General features: G+C 42.5%; 1 protein-coding gene across 2 annotated transcripts in view; it reads left to right on the top strand.

The window, feature by feature from the left end:
• Positions 1-984: 984 nt before the first annotated feature.
• The window catches only part of SCGN (secretagogin, EF-hand calcium binding protein), a 36114-nt gene continuing 20709 nt past the window's right edge, over positions 985-16389 (top strand). Inside the window, exons 1-6 of one of the 2 annotated variants that reach the window (XM_072813700.1) lie at positions 985-1249; positions 2074-2144; positions 6750-6842; positions 10212-10247; positions 13360-13416; positions 13833-13910. In XM_072813700.1, coding sequence (XP_072669801.1) covers positions 1168-1249; positions 2074-2144; positions 6750-6842; positions 10212-10247; positions 13360-13416; positions 13833-13910 — 417 coding nt within the window. In that variant the 5' untranslated portion in view covers positions 985-1167. Of the gene's footprint in view, positions 1250-2073; positions 2145-6749; positions 6843-10157; positions 10248-13359; positions 13417-13832; positions 13911-16389 lie in introns of both variants that reach the window. The other variant, XM_072813699.1, reaches the window with a different exon arrangement.

Raw genomic sequence — 16389 nt, 5'->3', positions numbered from 1 at the left:
ATGTTCCTTTTTTCTCTAAATCATTTTTAAAAATCATGCCGTCAACCCCTTCTCCTCTATAAGACCACCGCAGTTATATCATGCACTCCTTGAGTGACTCTGATCCTCACAGTAATCCTCCAATGTAGAATTATAATCCTCATTTTATAGATGAGAAAACAGAGTCTCAGATGAAAACTAATGGCCTACGTTACAAAGCTAGCAAGTAAAGGAGCTGGGAGCCTAACTCAGGACTGTCTGACCAGGAGGGTCATGTTCTTTTTACTACTGTAACTTAGATGGCTTATATATATGTGCGTTAAAAAAAAAAAAAAAACTTGAAAAAGTTATCAAGAAACTTTAAAGTTTTTTAAGAGACAGAGAGTGGGGTAGAGAGTAGAGAATCCTAAGTAGTTTCCACCCAGCATGAAGCTGACAATGCATGGCATGGTTTAGATTTCCCTCAACATTCCCATGCCCTGCATTAAACCATAGCTCCTTGCAGAATCCCTATTTAGTTGCAAGTCCTTATGGTGCATTATAGCATTAACAATATGCATGCCCTAAATATTCAGGGATCAATAATTGCTGTAGAAGGTCTCCTTGCTTACTGGTAATCTCGTATCACTACCAGTATCATCCTTCTCCACCTACCTCCACCCTCCCCACACACTATATTTCTAAGTCATCAGATCCAAAGGGCCCTAACATGGACAACTCTTCCTACACTTTGTTTAATTTTGTTTAATTTCAAGAGCTCTCTCTAGAAAACCCCTTGGGGCACAAGTTTGGGTGTTCAGTCAAATGTAAGGAGTATTGTTTTCTCTGAGTTTGGCAAACAAGTTAAAGGGCAAAAGCAGTTAGCCATGGAGGCCCCAGGACCCCCCTTGCTCCCCAGACTCCCACAGCGTAGAGGCAGATGAGAGCCCCGTGGGGTGCCCCCGGCGGAGAGGGGCGGGAACCTGCGCGCCTGCAGGGGCGGGGCGGGCTCTGCGGTCGGGGCTTAGGGACTGTAGCGACGCCAAGGCGCCACCCCTCGCCGCCTGGCCAGCCGCCCCCGCCCCCGCAGACAGGTGTTCAAAGCAAACCAGAGAGCAAAGAAGCGGGCGAGGGAGTCAGGAAGGAGCCGCTATCCAAGTTCCCAGGCGTTCCTCGCTGGCGGGTGCCTACGCGTCCTCGATTAGCACCATGGACAGCGCCCGCGACCAGCCTCAGGGGTGCTTGGACGCCGCCGGCTTCTGGCGGGTCTGGCAGCGCTTTGACGCGGATGGTAAGTGAACAAGCCACCGGCACATTCAGGTGTAGCCGTGGCTCCAGCCCAGCCCCTCTGAAAGGACCTGGAGTTTCCCCTTCCCTTCCGTCCTTCCTCGCAGGGAAAGTTGTCTTCCAGCGTCGTCAATGCAGTATACCAGACCAAGCGGATGTGGGTATCCTGCAGTTACAGCTCTAGATGTCTGTGTAAATTCAAGGTGGGGGGGAGACTTGGTCCACCTCTCAATGTGTGTGTGTGTGTGTGTGTGTGTGTGTGTGTAAAATGATATGCCATACATGACACAGATCATCACATGTATTTGAGGCTTGTGACCGACAGGCAGCTATCTGAAGTCAGCTCTCCCTAAGTGTGCTCCTCAAAGAGAACCCACACCCACACCCAAAATACTACTTGAAAAGAAAATGGAACCACTTAAGGTGTGCTTTATCTTTAGTAATAATTCAACAACCGTGTTTTGACTCTGCAAACTATGATTCAAGAATCACATTTGTTAAATTTTTCCAAGCTTCCAAAGGCTTGGGTTGGATTCTCTTCTAAGATTCATGTCTGTCTGTGGATTAAAATCTATGTATTGAATAGCTTTTCTTTTCCAAATATTCAATATAAACCCAGCATAGAGCATTTACTCTTGAATATGTGTTTACTATTCAAATCCATGTCTCTGAGAGTTAAATGCTAGCACTTAGTTATTGGAATAGTAAAGAATAGTATTCATGGAGATTTTATAGATTATGAGATTCAAAACAATTTAGATAAACAGTTAATGTCACATGGTATTCTATGTAAGTGACTATCACTTATGCATCTCTTGTTGCATTTAGAAAAAGGTTACATAGAAGAGAAGGAACTTGATGCTTTCTTTCACCACATGTTGACGACATTGGGCACTGATGTAAGTATTTGTGCTACTAAGCATTAATTTATCTGCCTTTAGCAAAATACAAGAAGCATCTAGGTCTTGTGTTGATTTGTACCTATTAATCCCATCTGACCTCTTTTCTTCCTTGCCTGTGTGTAATTTTTCTCCATCTCCTAGCAACATGGAGGAATTGAGGCAGGTTCTATAAAAGGTAGTATTAGACTTGATGGTCACTGACTTTTAGTGTAACATCTGTCATCCACTCAAGAGATCCTACCTATAAGTTCAAACAGCTCTGTTTAGAATGTCTCCTTGGTTATGCCTCTGCTAATGGATTTAGACATGAAGATAAGGCAAGATCACTTTGTTCAGAAAAGTGGAAAAGATGTTAAGTGCTCTGAGGTTCTGAGCATTTAGTGCATTTGATACTCCTTTGATAGCAGACTACAAATAGACCATTTAAAAATCATTTTCTATTATTCATCTTATTAGAAGAGGTTATAGATTTCTTAGGAAATGACAAACCAGAAAATAATCGATATACCCTGAGCCCAGGTATAATAAATGTAAACCAATCTATCCTACCCATGTCCCTCCCTGGTGGTAAATCTGGCCTTGAGAGATAGCGACTAATTTTTGAAGATCCCAAAGCAGAGGAAAAACTCATACGAAGACACACCAGGCTAGGGATGGGAGAGCCCAGTAAAGTCTCCATCATGGGATGCATGGTAAGAGGAATAGCTCTGGAGGCAGTAAGTAGCATTTAAAATTAATCATGGAGGGAAACCCAGGTGGCTCAGCAGTTTAGCGCCACCTTCAGCCCAGGATGTGATCCTGGAGACCCAGGATCGAGTCCCACGTCGGGCTCCTTGCATGGAGCCTGCTTCTCCCTCTGCCTGTCTCTCTCTCTCTCTCTCTCTCTCTCTCTCTCTGTGTCTCTCATGAATAGATAAATAAAATCTTTAAAAATAATAATAATAAAATAAAAAATAAAATGAATCCTGGAGATCACTTATCCTTAGATACAGCCGTTTACACAGAAGAACAAAGTGCATTGCACTTTCATGTAGGAGCCCAACAAGGGAACAAGGCTCTCTATACACCAAGGCACACTTTGGGAGGGTGTTTCAGGGTTGTTGGTGGTGGGGTGGTTAGTCAGCTCAGAACATAAGAGTCTGCCATCTGCCTCTAACAGCTAGAGAGACCCCCATCTCTCTTTGTCTCTCTGTGTATATATAAATCTCTCCCTCTTTCTCTCTCTCTCTCTGCCTCTTCTATTCTTTTGATGTCTGTCTCATTTTTCTATTTCTTTTTCTCATTCTGATTCTTGGCCCCTATCTTCCATCAGCTCTTGACTTTCTGACCTCTCTGCCTCTCATCTCTCTGTCTTATATATCTTTCCATGTTTGTCTCTCCCATTTCCTTGTTTCTCCTTCTATGTGCAGCCCATCTCTCAAAGCTCTCTTATCCCTCTTCTCCCTGTCTTTTCTTTTCCTTTTTTCTTTTTTCATATCTGTCTCATCTTTTTTTGCCTCTCATTTCTTGTCTTTTATCAGTTTCTCTTTTCTCTTCTCCTTATTTCCCTTAACTTCCTCTATCTCTGTCTCTCAGTTTCTCTCTGTCTCCGCCTTGCTCCTACTTACTGCTATAAGCACAAGGGATCATGACATTCCGGAACCCATGAGTCAGATGCTGTTTTGTCAAGCATGGCAGGAGTATTGGAGAAAACAAATAGATGAAGGCAGAAACATCCAAAGTCTTGGAATAAACTGGATGGTCAAAAAATCCAAACTCCCAGAGACTTAGAACTTCACACTTTTTCAGAAGCTCCTTGCTTTAGTGGTTTATAGGAAAGGAGAAAAATTGCTGTCACTGCTGAAGCTAGGAAGGTCTTATTTTCCATTGTGAGGTGGGGGTGAGGCCACTAAAGTGCAAGGGTCTGCTCTGAGTCAAGGACACAATGAGCCATCTTCTTCTGGGGATTTGGCTAATTTTAGAGTCATTAGTGATGGAGCAGAGGGGTACCTCTCTTGCAGCTGTGCAGCTCTTATCTTCCCTCCCTCAGAGCCAGCCTGGGGACTTAGCCTCTCACATAGGGGCAGGCGTAGACAAGTGAGTCACCTTGCAGGAAAGGAGATAAGTGAGTCACCAGTGTCCTGTGCACCTGTGTGTCCCATCCCCTAGGAATTTCAATACATTTGGTGTCTGCCTAGGATCTTGCATTTTTAAATCACCCTAAGCCAATTTACATCTCTTTCACCCTCTATCCCTCCAGGAACAGTGACTGCCTATAAGAGGTAGGGGAGGGGGCTTCTATAAATTTTCTTCTCAGTGCTTAGCTGGGGAGAGAGCTTTCAAGGCCAGATAAGTTGTATAAGCCATTGTCCCAAAATGTCACCATCTGCCATTATTCTGTTTCAAAATGCTGAGACATTATCCTGGGGAGTGTGGTTATAGGAACCTGTGCTGGGCCCTCCATGTTACCCAGACAACCATGATTAAGGAAACTATTCCTAATTCTGTTTTTTTTCCCCTGGCAAGAAAGGAGTAGGCCCTAAGCATCTCCTTAATAAGGGGGCGGGACTTCCCAAGTGGAAGTCCTTCAAACTGAGTGACAGTCACCATTTGTGACATCTTTTAATTAGTGATACCCCAGTGAGTACAGAAGCAGTGTCGGGAGGCCTCCATGATAGGGCCTGGTGTTTAGGATTGGCAAGCAGTTCTTCAGAGGCCTGAATAGCTCTACTTTCCTCCCTGATTAGCAGGTCACCGAGACCTTGGAAGAATTTTAAGATTGCCAACAGTGAGGTGCTGCTAGTCAACCTTGGAGAGCAACCAACCTGTGTATGATTCCCTGCTTCTTGAGTCCTCTGAGGGGACAGACTTAATGGAACCATTGGGTGATCTTCCTGTTGTTCCTGTTATTCACCCTTTCCCTCAGCCCCTTGCCTTTTCTTTCAAGTGCTCAGAACTGGCCTCTGAACTAGGTCTGGATATAGTCAGTGCATAGCAGAGCATCACCTTCTTGGGCTGTGTATACATCCTTCCTGTACAGATTGTAGCACATCTTGGGCCTCCTTCAATGCTTCAGAGATGATGGGCCTAGAGTCTCAGAGAAGGTGGGCAGGGTAGTGCTGATGGGAAATTACAACTGAGACATTCCCTAGGCTCTGTTGCTTTAGGTCCAAGAGAGAGTCATTGCCTTTGGGGTTAGAGGACAAAAGTCAAGATTCTGTGGCTTCAAACTAAAGGCAGCACATAGAAGCTGGTTATAGATTCTTTGGCTTTATATTTATTTTGAAATTTAATTTTCCACCAACATTGCCTATGTTAGTAGCTATCTTCCTTTGGGAAAGCCTACCCCACCATAACGCACCATTTATTCATTCCACAGATACTATATTTCAGAGACACAGAAATGATTGCTATCTCTTAATCTAGAAAGCCAACCAGAAATTTATTTTTTTAAGATGTATTTATTTATTCATTCATGATAGACAGAGAGAGAGAAAGAGAGAGAGAGAGAGAGAGAGAGAGAAAGAGAGGCAGAGACACAGGCAGAGGGAGAAGCAGACTCCATGCAAGGAGCCCGACGTGGGACTCGATCCCGGGACTCCAGGATCATGCCCTGGGCCAAAGGCAGGCACCAAACCACTGAGCCACCCAGGGATCCCCTCAACCAGAAATTTAAAGTGAAGACTCACCTTGTGGAGTGATCTCCATCATTTTTTTTTTTTTGTATGGTGCACGTACAGCAACCCATACACTCAAATCCAAATACACACACCCAAGGTGCCAAGACTAGAGACACTGATCTCTCTATATGTAGTCAAGTGTCTTCTAAGGAAGCTTGGTTGGCAAGGATACTGTGGGATCATATTAGGGATAGTATTAAGGAGACTGAATTTAGCATGGCTGATGGGGTCTGGAGTCTTGGGACTGGCACTGTTGGAGAGTGCTTCTGCCTCATAACTCTTTCATCAGAATTCATTCTCCACTGTTGATTATTTATGTCATATTTCTTTGTATTAACTCTGCAATCCACTGATGAAGAACACATTAGTATGTAGAAAAGCTTGTACATGGAAGTGAGACACAGCGTGTTTGGTAATTCAACAACAACTCTATTACTTTTTTCCCCTTCTAGTTATTTTTTCCTCAGTGGGTCCAAGGAGAAGATTAAGGGAATGAGTGATGGCAAACTGACGGCCTAGAAGAGCCAGGCTTTTCACTTAGAAACAGCACAAAAATCTCTGAGTTCTTGGGAAGAGAACTTGGAGTCTTGCAAATGAGCTTAATGGAGGTGTTGTTTGTACACAAGCTAATGGTATTGGGTCCCATCAGTCTGAGGCCCCTTAGACTAGTCTTTCAGCTTCTCTTCCTTCATTCATGTTTTAGGCACTCACTAGCTGTGGATATTACCTGGTCAGGATTCTGATCAGTAGTGGTTTGCTCAAGAAATCTTCACCACTGTTCTCCCTTGTTCAACATGGTAGGCTTGCTTTAAATGTCTAAGTAACCTGCTTTCTGGGTTAGATTAGCATAATTATCAAGGCTCTATGGGCTGAATATTTGATATCCTGACTACATTTTTGGAATCCCACTGGCTTTATTGTGGTTCTGCCTGGCCTATTGTAGGATGCAGCCTTGGAAGAAAATGTCCAGAGGATGAAACAGCAATTCACGGCTTCCCTGGATGTCTCTAGAGATGGTCGTGTACAGATGAAAGAGGTACCTTTCCTGATGTCCCTTTCCTGACCAAACCTATTCGGGCTGTCATTTCTCTCCAAAGATAATGCAAATCTTAATCTGATTGGGAAGTTAGAACTCTCTGCCATGCTTCTGGCCTACACAGCATTTAGTAATCACCTCTCCTTTTCATCTGCTTAGCAACTCATATCATTTTCTTTAGGTCAAGCAATATTTATAGTTATTTTATAACTGAGGAATTGATATACTGGAGGCTTTGCAGTTACTTGATCCAATATTTGTCTCTTTGCTGTGTGCTGTTCAAATCCAACCTGGGTAAAAGGAAAAACTGAATGACAATAAATGAGTTGAAACTTCTGAATCAGCTCCCAGCAGAGGCTGGAGAGATCTAGCCCTGGAGATCATTTGAAACAAAACAGAGAGCAACCATCCTCACTTCAGCTCACCCCACATGTACAGAGTCTAAAAGAGCAAGGAAGGCCATTGAGCATGCAGTGCCACAAGCCCTCTATCTGTAACCTCCCTCACCGTTTTTCCTTTCAGCTCCAAAGTGTTTCTAGTTTAGAAAGGACTTCCATACATATTATGATATTGGATCCCCAACACTGTAAGAGGGGACAGACATGGAATGTCATCCCTATTTCACATGCACTGCATGGCCAGTAAAAGGCTCTGGCTTAACTGCGACCCTACTTTTAGATAGGACTCCATGGGCTCATGCTATCTAGTTATGCATTTCTACATAAAAATAAGCTCATTTTAAAAACTATTTTATAGTCAAAACCACCCACTAGATATATTACCTGAAACTTGAAGAGCTAGTCTCTCCATGCTGCCATACTTGGATAGACAATATTATTGATAAAAATAGTACCATTTTCTTCAGAAAGTTATGATAAGAGGGCAAGATAATGTTTCCTTATAAAAGTAGACATGTTCACCGGCAAGCAGCTTTTTCAGAAAACTAAGATGTATGAGTGTGGTTGTCTCCAAAATTTTCACTCCACGGCAAAAATTATATATGTAACCAACAGCTATAGTAGAATTGACGTAAAGCTATCTGCATCTCCATTAAAGGAAAAGTAAGTGCAAGCCTCAAGCTAGAAATGCCAAAGTATTCATGACTGCATGTTCACTACTGCATTCTCCAGCCCTCAGAACAGAGTGGAACAGTTAATGGTGCCCAGTAAACATATGTTGACTTAGTAAAGAATAAAGTGAAACATGGTAAATGTCTGAAAATGATGGTGTTATCTTACTGACAACAGACAGACTGTCTTGAAGCACTTGGAAACCTGGCAACAACTTTGACATCCATGCAGTCCTACAAGTGAGCATAATTGAAGTGGTGTTTGTACACAAGCTGTTGGTATTGGGTTACGTTAGTCCCAGGTCCCTTAAACCTCTAGAGTCTGTGAGCTTTAGGAGTAGCGGGGTCTCCTCTACCTCCTCCTGTTATACCATTAACTATCTCACTCCAATCACAGGTCGTTGAGACAAAAATCCTCAGCCCACCTGGACGCATTTTAGATATTCTAGCACAATTAAGATGTGGCAGGAATTGCAACTGACAGCCAAAGCCAAGCTTGGGGCTTATTCGGGCATTTGATTTGTCCGGAGTTCCTCTGTCCAAAGCTGAAGACAGACTGGGTTCTAAAGGCTGAGGACCAGTGAATCATGTCTTAATTTGGTCTCTTGCCCTGTGCTACCCCATGTGAAAAACCACTTCATTCGGAAGAGCAGTTGCCAATTCCATCTGACCTTAGAGCCCAGATGGGTACAACTGGGGGCGGGGCAAGAAGGGGCAGGGGAAGCGCCAAGTCCATGCCATGAACATAAGACCTTGGCCAAGTTACTTCCCCCTGAGCCTCTGGTTCAGGCTCTTCGTCAACATGGTGTTAGCATTTACTGAAGGTTTCATTTGTACCAGGAATTTTGCTCAACAGTTCATAAGTAGTGCCTCATTTTACTTTTAGCCTTCACATAAAAGGCACCAGGATATAAATATTATTATCCCCATTTTACAAGTGAGAAAACTGAAGCACAGAGAGATCAATTAAATTTTGCCAGATCAAATAATACATGAGCAATGGAGAAGGAGTCTGGGTCCACTCTAAAGACTATCATGGACACACACTGCACTGTCCTGCTCCATGAATAAAAGGGGGTATTTATATCTACCAGTAGGAATGGTATGAGAATTTAATGAGATCATTAATAAAAAGCACATTTCCAGTGCCTGCCACATAGTAGCTACTCGATATATGATATTCAAAATATGATTGCAATTGTTCATACGATTATGTCCTTGAGCAGACCCATATCCAACTAGAGGAGTGAACAGGAGTGTGGGTTCATCATGCCTACATGCCACCAACAGCATCTGCCTGGACTCACTGTGGCAGTGCACAAGATGCTGAGAGTGCCCAGGGACAGAAGGAATGGCCACTGTTTATGGGGGACAACTCAAGACAGTAACACTGCAGTACATAGGATAGGATGAACCCAGCCCAATATGCCTATGGTACTGAGGTGAGAATTATAATCATGCAGAAGCAAATGTCACCTTTACTCATGGGAGAAGTGACGTAAATCAGTAGAACTGGTGCTCAAATAGAAGGTGGAATGATTGAATTGATCACTCATGGACCAACTATTGTAGCATCATAGAGACACTGATAATGAAAAAGAAGAAAATAGCCAAAACTCAAGACACAGACAGCAATCACTCCTGTCTGTCTGTGTGGCAGTGAAGTGAACATGCGTATAGCATTTCACCAGCACAGCATAAAACTTAAAAGTACAGCCGTAGTCCTGGTGCCACCACTTACTAGCCACATAACTAAGGCAAGTTCCAGTTTCCTTAACTAATAAATAATAATGATGATGTGTTGTGTACTCTATAGGTTGTGGTTAAGATGAAGTGAGGAAGCATACATAAGAATTTAGAACAATTCGTGGCACATTAAAGAATTATTTGCTATTTTAATTTTCTATTATATTACAGAGTTAAATTATTTTAATACAGGAGAGTCTAAAAATACTGCCTAGAACATATTAAGCACTGGCAAATTTATTATTAAAATTAGGATTATGGTTTTTAGATCGTAAACTTGTGGAAGGCAGATACCCACTATATTTCATACCTACTATGGATGCAATGCTGTTTGAAAGAATCAATGAATCGAAAATGATGGCCAAGGGCACAGAACTGTAATCTGAGCTCTTGGTCCTGAGGAATCCAAACCTTCCTGGCCTATAATATGTCCCACTGTGTCTTCTACCCAGGGAGCACTGGCCAGTGTCACTGACTGCTACTTCTCTCTGTTTCTTTAGCTTGCCAACACGTTCTTGTCTGAGGATGAAAATTTCCTTCTGTTCTTTCGTCAGGAAACCCCCTTGGACAGCAGCGTGGAGTTCATGCAGGTTAAGTGTTTGTGTATTTATGGAGAATGGGAGCTGAGAAGAGGCCAGGATCTCAGCAGCCACCAACTGTGGTGGCCACCACTCCTGCCCAGTCCCCAAACCCACAGAGGAGAAGACCAAGCAAAGAAGCCCTTGGTGATGGGCCAGAACGTGGGCTCCAAGCCGCACTTTGTTCTGTGTGCTGCCCTAGGCTGCTTCTGAGCTGACAAAGTCTTTCAGCCTGGACTAGAGGAGGCCTAGACAACAAATAGGCAGGCCAACATGGAGGAATATGATGGGGGTCAGCTGGGGAGTCCAGAGAGCAGATGCCCCATCCAAAGCAGAGAAACCAGGGAAGCTTCAGCAAGTTGCTGTCTGGACATCTAGACTCTATGTGAAACTACTTGTTTTTATATCTTGGCAGCTAAATCTAGTTTGGAAGATGTAATACCATGAAAATGTAACTCACTAGGGTGCTGAACCAGCCAGAAGGCCTTCTGTTTGCCATCACTGTGCTTAAGAAAAAGCTGAAGGCAGAAGCAGTGGCTCCTCAGCATCTCTTTCAGCCTCTATGTGTTATTGTCTGTTGGCCAAAGAGGACCAAGAAAGTCAGAGCATCCAGACAAGTTCTTGTTTCTGGGGCCCTGCTCCTGAAACAGTTACCAAGTCCCCATTTAGGATATAATAGCTTAGTACCCTTTTGCATGACTGTATTTACTTCCGGCCAAGTGGAAGTCATAAAATTGAGCAAGCATACGCATTCATGGAAGAGATCTGAGTAGACAAAAAAAGTATGCTAGTGGCCAAGAAATGTAAATTTAAAACAACTAATTTTTTGCCAAAGTGGTAAGGATTTTAAGAGGATCAACAAAATATGTGGTGCCAGCAAGAAAGCACAGAGATTGATCTGTTGATCTCTTGGTAGGCATGCATACTGCAACAATTTTTTGGTGATCAATTTTGCAAAAATGTAATCAGGATCCTTTAAAATGTCATTATCCAAAGTTAAAAATATCTTTACCCTCTGACTTAATAATTCTACTGCTCCAGGCATCTATCTTAAGGGTATAATCAGAAATGTTTATATTTACAGGAAATGTGTTGTAATGTTAAGATGCAAAGTTGTGTGTGCATTATGATCTTAACATTGTTTAAAAAATGGTTCACCCTAACACCTACATAAATTAGACCACAGGTAAATACACATCAGATAAATACTTATTGCTTTCAAGTAGTAAGATTTCAGTTGATTTTCATATTCTTTGTACTTTTATATTTTCTAATTGTGTACAGAATCATAATTATTTATAAAATATTTTAAGTAATATTTCAAAATCATTTTAATGGTGCTTAAAAATATTCTCAGAAAAATATTTTTAAACTTATTTATTCCTGAGAGACACACGGAAAGAGGCAGAGACATAGGAAGAGGGAGAAGCAGATCTCCCTGTGGGGGAACCCTATATGGGACTCAATGCTGGAACTCTGGGATCATGACCTGAGTTGGAGGCAGACGCTCAACCACTGAGCCACCCAGGCGTCCCTGTTCTCAGAAAATTTTAAATGTAAAGAATAAACAGATTGCCCTAGTGTATAGAAAATATAACCTCCAAGTTAGGAGGAATTGGAAAAAGGAAAGGGCACTGTGGAGCTTTCCTGTCTTTTTGTTTTTCTTTTAATTTTATTTCATTTGCCCCATCCCTTCTATTTTGTCAGTTTCTTCTAAACCTACCCCAGGTATATCTCTTTCCATCATATTTCTATGACACACATGGCAAGACTAACTCTGTTTTGTTTGCTTGGAAATCTTTGTATTTTGCTTCCATTCTTTAAGGATAGACATGCACATTATTCACATAAAAATCTTTGGGCTTCCAATGGCCGGCTCAGTTGTAGCAAAATTATAAGATAATGTAGATGGAAACATTTTGGAGAAGAGCAGGAGACAAAAAAGCATGGAAAATGGTTTTGAAATTCTCATTCTTAATTTTGGTTTACTCACATCATAAAAGTTCAAATATAATTTATACTTAACTAATCGATTTTATAAGTCTGGCTGAACTCAGGGACTATAAGGCATAAGGTTTCTCAACCTTCTCACGGCCCATTAGTACCCTCACTATCCCTGCAGGGTGCTCAGGCAGGGCTGGCTGACCCAGGTCTAGAATTAAGGTCCCTCTAGTTGGTGACTCAGCTAACCCATTCTACATCTACAGAAAATCTGTCAGTTAAAGAAAACAACTTAGTGCTACTTTTTCTTTCTTTTCTTTTTAAAAAAGTAGTTTCTATACCTAGCATGGAGCCCCAAGCCGGGCTTGAACTTAGAATCCCGAGATCAACACCTGAGCTGAAGCCAAGAGTCAAATGCATAACCAAATAAGCAACCCAGGTGCCCTTACTTTTTCCTTTTGTACAGGAGTCTGAGAACTTGCCAAAATATTAGGGCTTATACATGCAATAATCCAAAAAACACTCATTAAAGAAAGCAGTTTAGAGTCTGCATAAAAATGTTCAGTTGGGCAGCCTGGGTGGCTCAGCAGTTTAGCGCCGCCGGGATCGAGTCCCACGTTGGGCTCCCTGCATGGAGCCTGCTTCTCCCTCTGCCTGTGTCTCTGCCTTTCTCTCTCTCTCTCATGAATAAATAAAATCTTTAAAAATAAATAAATAAAAATAAAAATGTTCAGTTGTTCTGTCTTCCAGTTAGTAACGGTATCTTCAGCCATATGAATGCTGCTCCTAAACCAATGGAAGGGTTGTCTTGTCACTAGGAATTACCCAAGATGTTTTATTCCCTTTACCCAGAGCCAAGGCCACACAAGGAAGATTCCTTAGGGCCTTTTGGCAGCAGTTTATTTTAGAGGGGTTCACCCTTTCATTAAGGTTATTGCTATTTGGGGCTTTAGTTTTATGCAGGTGCCTTAATTTGACTCCTCCCACCTTTGCATGGGCTCTAGGATTTGTCTCCTGTCTACCTGTGTACAATCTTGGAATAAAGCTGCAGGCTGCATTCTCAAGAGTCCGCAGATTACCTAGGAGAGACTTCAGTGTCAGTCCTACATTACCTCTTCGGGTTTGTGCTTGTTTACATGGTTAATGGATTAATAAATGGATGCATGGCTTTCATATATTTCAGATTTGGCGCAAATATGATTCTGACAGCAGTGGCTTTATATCAGCGGCTGAGTTGCTTGTAAGTGTTGCTGGAAACTCTTACTGGGTGGAGGGGACTTATTCATCACTGGGGAACCTGATGTACATGGATCATGAATTTAATTTCTGTAGGCCCAAGAAACATGGATTTGAATTTGTTACTTTAAAAAATGTATTTGTATTTAAAATGTTTAGAAAGTACAGGTAATGTTGCTCTCTCTAGGAGAGACACATAAATGACAGTTTTTGACACTTTTTCCATGCCTGGAGGTATTCTCTGGGTTCTATGAGCTCTCTTTAAATAGTGACAGCCCTCCATTCTTGGATTTATTACTTGCTAAAAGGATTTTATATTCTCCTTTTAAAAAATGAACACAATCCTTAGATAAGGCCTCTTGAGGTCTTTGTGGTTTATTTGCTCCCATATAAGATGTGGCTCTTCTCTTGATGTCACAGAATTTCCTTCGAGACCTCTTCCTCCACCACAAAAAGGGCATTTCTGAGGCTAAGCTAGAAGAATATACTGGCATCATGGTAAGTAACTGAGCAAAGTGATCTCCATGAGGGCAGCTACCTTGCTGCCTCCCCAGGGTCCAGAAACAGTGGCACAGAGCATCTGTAGATCAAATGAATCCAAGAGAAACTCAACTCTCAAAACATTGGCTAAAATTGAGCTGCTTTAGCTCCTCTCTGAGGATGAGACTGCATGTGTTTGAGAGGAAAAGCTGTTCACTTGTCCTTGGGGAGACCTGGGAAGTCCAGGTGATATTAGGTTACCAGGCAGCAAGCCAATGACCTCAATGCTACTTGAAGTCACACGGAAAATGGTAAACCATGGACAGTCAGAAACCTAAACAATCAGGACCAAGCACATGGGAGCCATTTTTACCACAGTGGACAGTTCTTTTCATTTAGTGTGTTGATTTAGAGCAATTGAGAGTCAGATAGACAGGAGATGTGTGTCCTCCCTCTGCCACTTCTTAGCTGTGACCTTGGGAGATTGTCAAAGCCTCTCAATTTTACTTACTTCATTCATAAAATGGGAGATTAATAGGACCTAATTACCATGAAGGCAAAGAGAGCTGATGCATATGAAGCACTTGGTAGGTGTCTGGGACATAATATGAATTAGCTTTTATTGTGGCACTTGCTGTGGTCCTTGTCATTATTTTGCTTGCCCCTCATGGCATCCATGTCCTGAATGACCCTGAGATTATTTTGGTGTCACAGGTCCCTGAAAAATGGTGGCGTGGGAGAAGTTGCCTCTGGCAACTTCAATCTCACCTTCTGTTTCAGCTTGTAACATGATGCATCTTTCCTGGTACCCATCAAACCTGTCAACAACCTGGCTTCCCTGCCTTTCATCTCCGAGCACCTTCCTATCCCCACACATTTGCTCCATTCCAATCAGATTCCATAGTTTTCTCAATTAGGAAGCAAGGAAATTGCCAGTGAAGGCTTAATTACTTGTAGGATTGTTATCTATATTACATGAAGAGTTCTTACTTAGATTCATGTTACTGAGCTTCCTGGTGCACAGTAAGGAACACATACCACTGAGAAGAGGTGGTATATTCCCATAAAATGTGTGCCACTAGATTGATCCATTGAGGCCTTTAGGTGATGTTTCCAGACATGGTATTATTTCTGATGACTTCTCTGCAGGGTTGGCTTTGTTCATGCTATTCCATGCTATATCTGCTATATATATCTGATCTTGGAGGCTTCGAAAAGGTGAGTGACTGAGTCACCACCAAGTTGAATTCTTAAATGCACTTCAAAGATCAGGTAACTGGGAGAAGTTGAATTACCTGGTCAAAAGCCCCAGTTAAACTGGAAGGTGAGCCTCAGTCTTCAGCCCTGGGCCCCTCTTTCCTCTCCCTCGGCACTCTATCCAAATGCTGCCCCCAGTTGTGGACACCCACCCTGAGAAGGAGGAAGGTGCCCTTGACCATGAGGACTTGTAAAATGGTCTGGACAAAAGTGAAGCTCATGCCCAGAACAGAATCAAACCCCAGGCCAGGATCTCAATCAAGGATATAATTTGGCTTTTTACTCTGGATCTATTTTAATAACATGCAAATGGTGTTTGAAATCTTGAGTAAATATGTACTCAGCACAGAAAAGTGAAATGGGAAGTCCCTGTGGTTGGGAAGCAGGAAGCAATTTCCCAGCCACAGGGAGATCACTAGGTTTCTTCTTACTTGATTCCCAGTGAAATCTGTCAGCAGAATAAGAACTGTGATGGGAGTGATGTCACTGTAACTGCCTGGGCCAAAGAATGACAAGCAGACTGTTTCTAGCTGAGCACTTTTCCAGTGATTGATTTAACACCTTGTCAGCATTGGCTGTTGTTACCTTGGTTTTATTAACTTAAAAAACATGCACCAACAATGAAATACCCTCATTTCAAATCTCCAACATGCTCCTAGTATTCCTTTGTTTGCCTTTGATTCGGAGGGGCTTTCCTCAGGCTCCAACTATAATGCTTAACTGCCTCTTTCCCGCTTCTAAATGTGGTTCAACTAGTTTCTCCCCACTTTTCTTCTCCTGGTTCTTGCTTTTCCTTCAAGATTCAGTTAGACATCATCTTGGGCTAGAAAACTTTCTGTCACCTTCTTCTGTAGTGGGCACAGGTGCCTCTCCTCTGTGTGCCCAGACTACCTTGTGCGTGTTGCTATCTTCCTATCACAGTCATCCATTTGACCCATCCCACAAATATCCACCAACTAGCTACTCTGTCCCTGGTACTCATCTAGTCCTGGGGATCCAGCAGTGAGCAAAACAGACAAAGGGGAAACTGACAATAACAATAAACAAAATGAATAATAAATTATATTACATGACAGAGGGTAATGAGTGTTATGGAAAAAATGAACACATAGAACAAGGCTGAAGGATAGCCATACCAGCAAGGTAGCAAGGATGAAGGACTGGAGAGGTGTGATTTTTCACCCTTCGAGAGGGTGAGACTCAAGGAAGAACCACAGGTGCAGCAGGCACAGAGCCCCTG

This window comes from Canis lupus, chromosome 37 (genome assembly GCF_048164855.1).
Source record: "Canis lupus baileyi chromosome 37, mCanLup2.hap1, whole genome shotgun sequence".
Lineage (NCBI taxonomy): Eukaryota > Metazoa > Chordata > Mammalia > Carnivora > Canidae > Canis > Canis lupus.
Note: the sequence above shows the minus strand (reverse complement) of the source record. Positions and strands in the feature narration are given on the sequence as shown.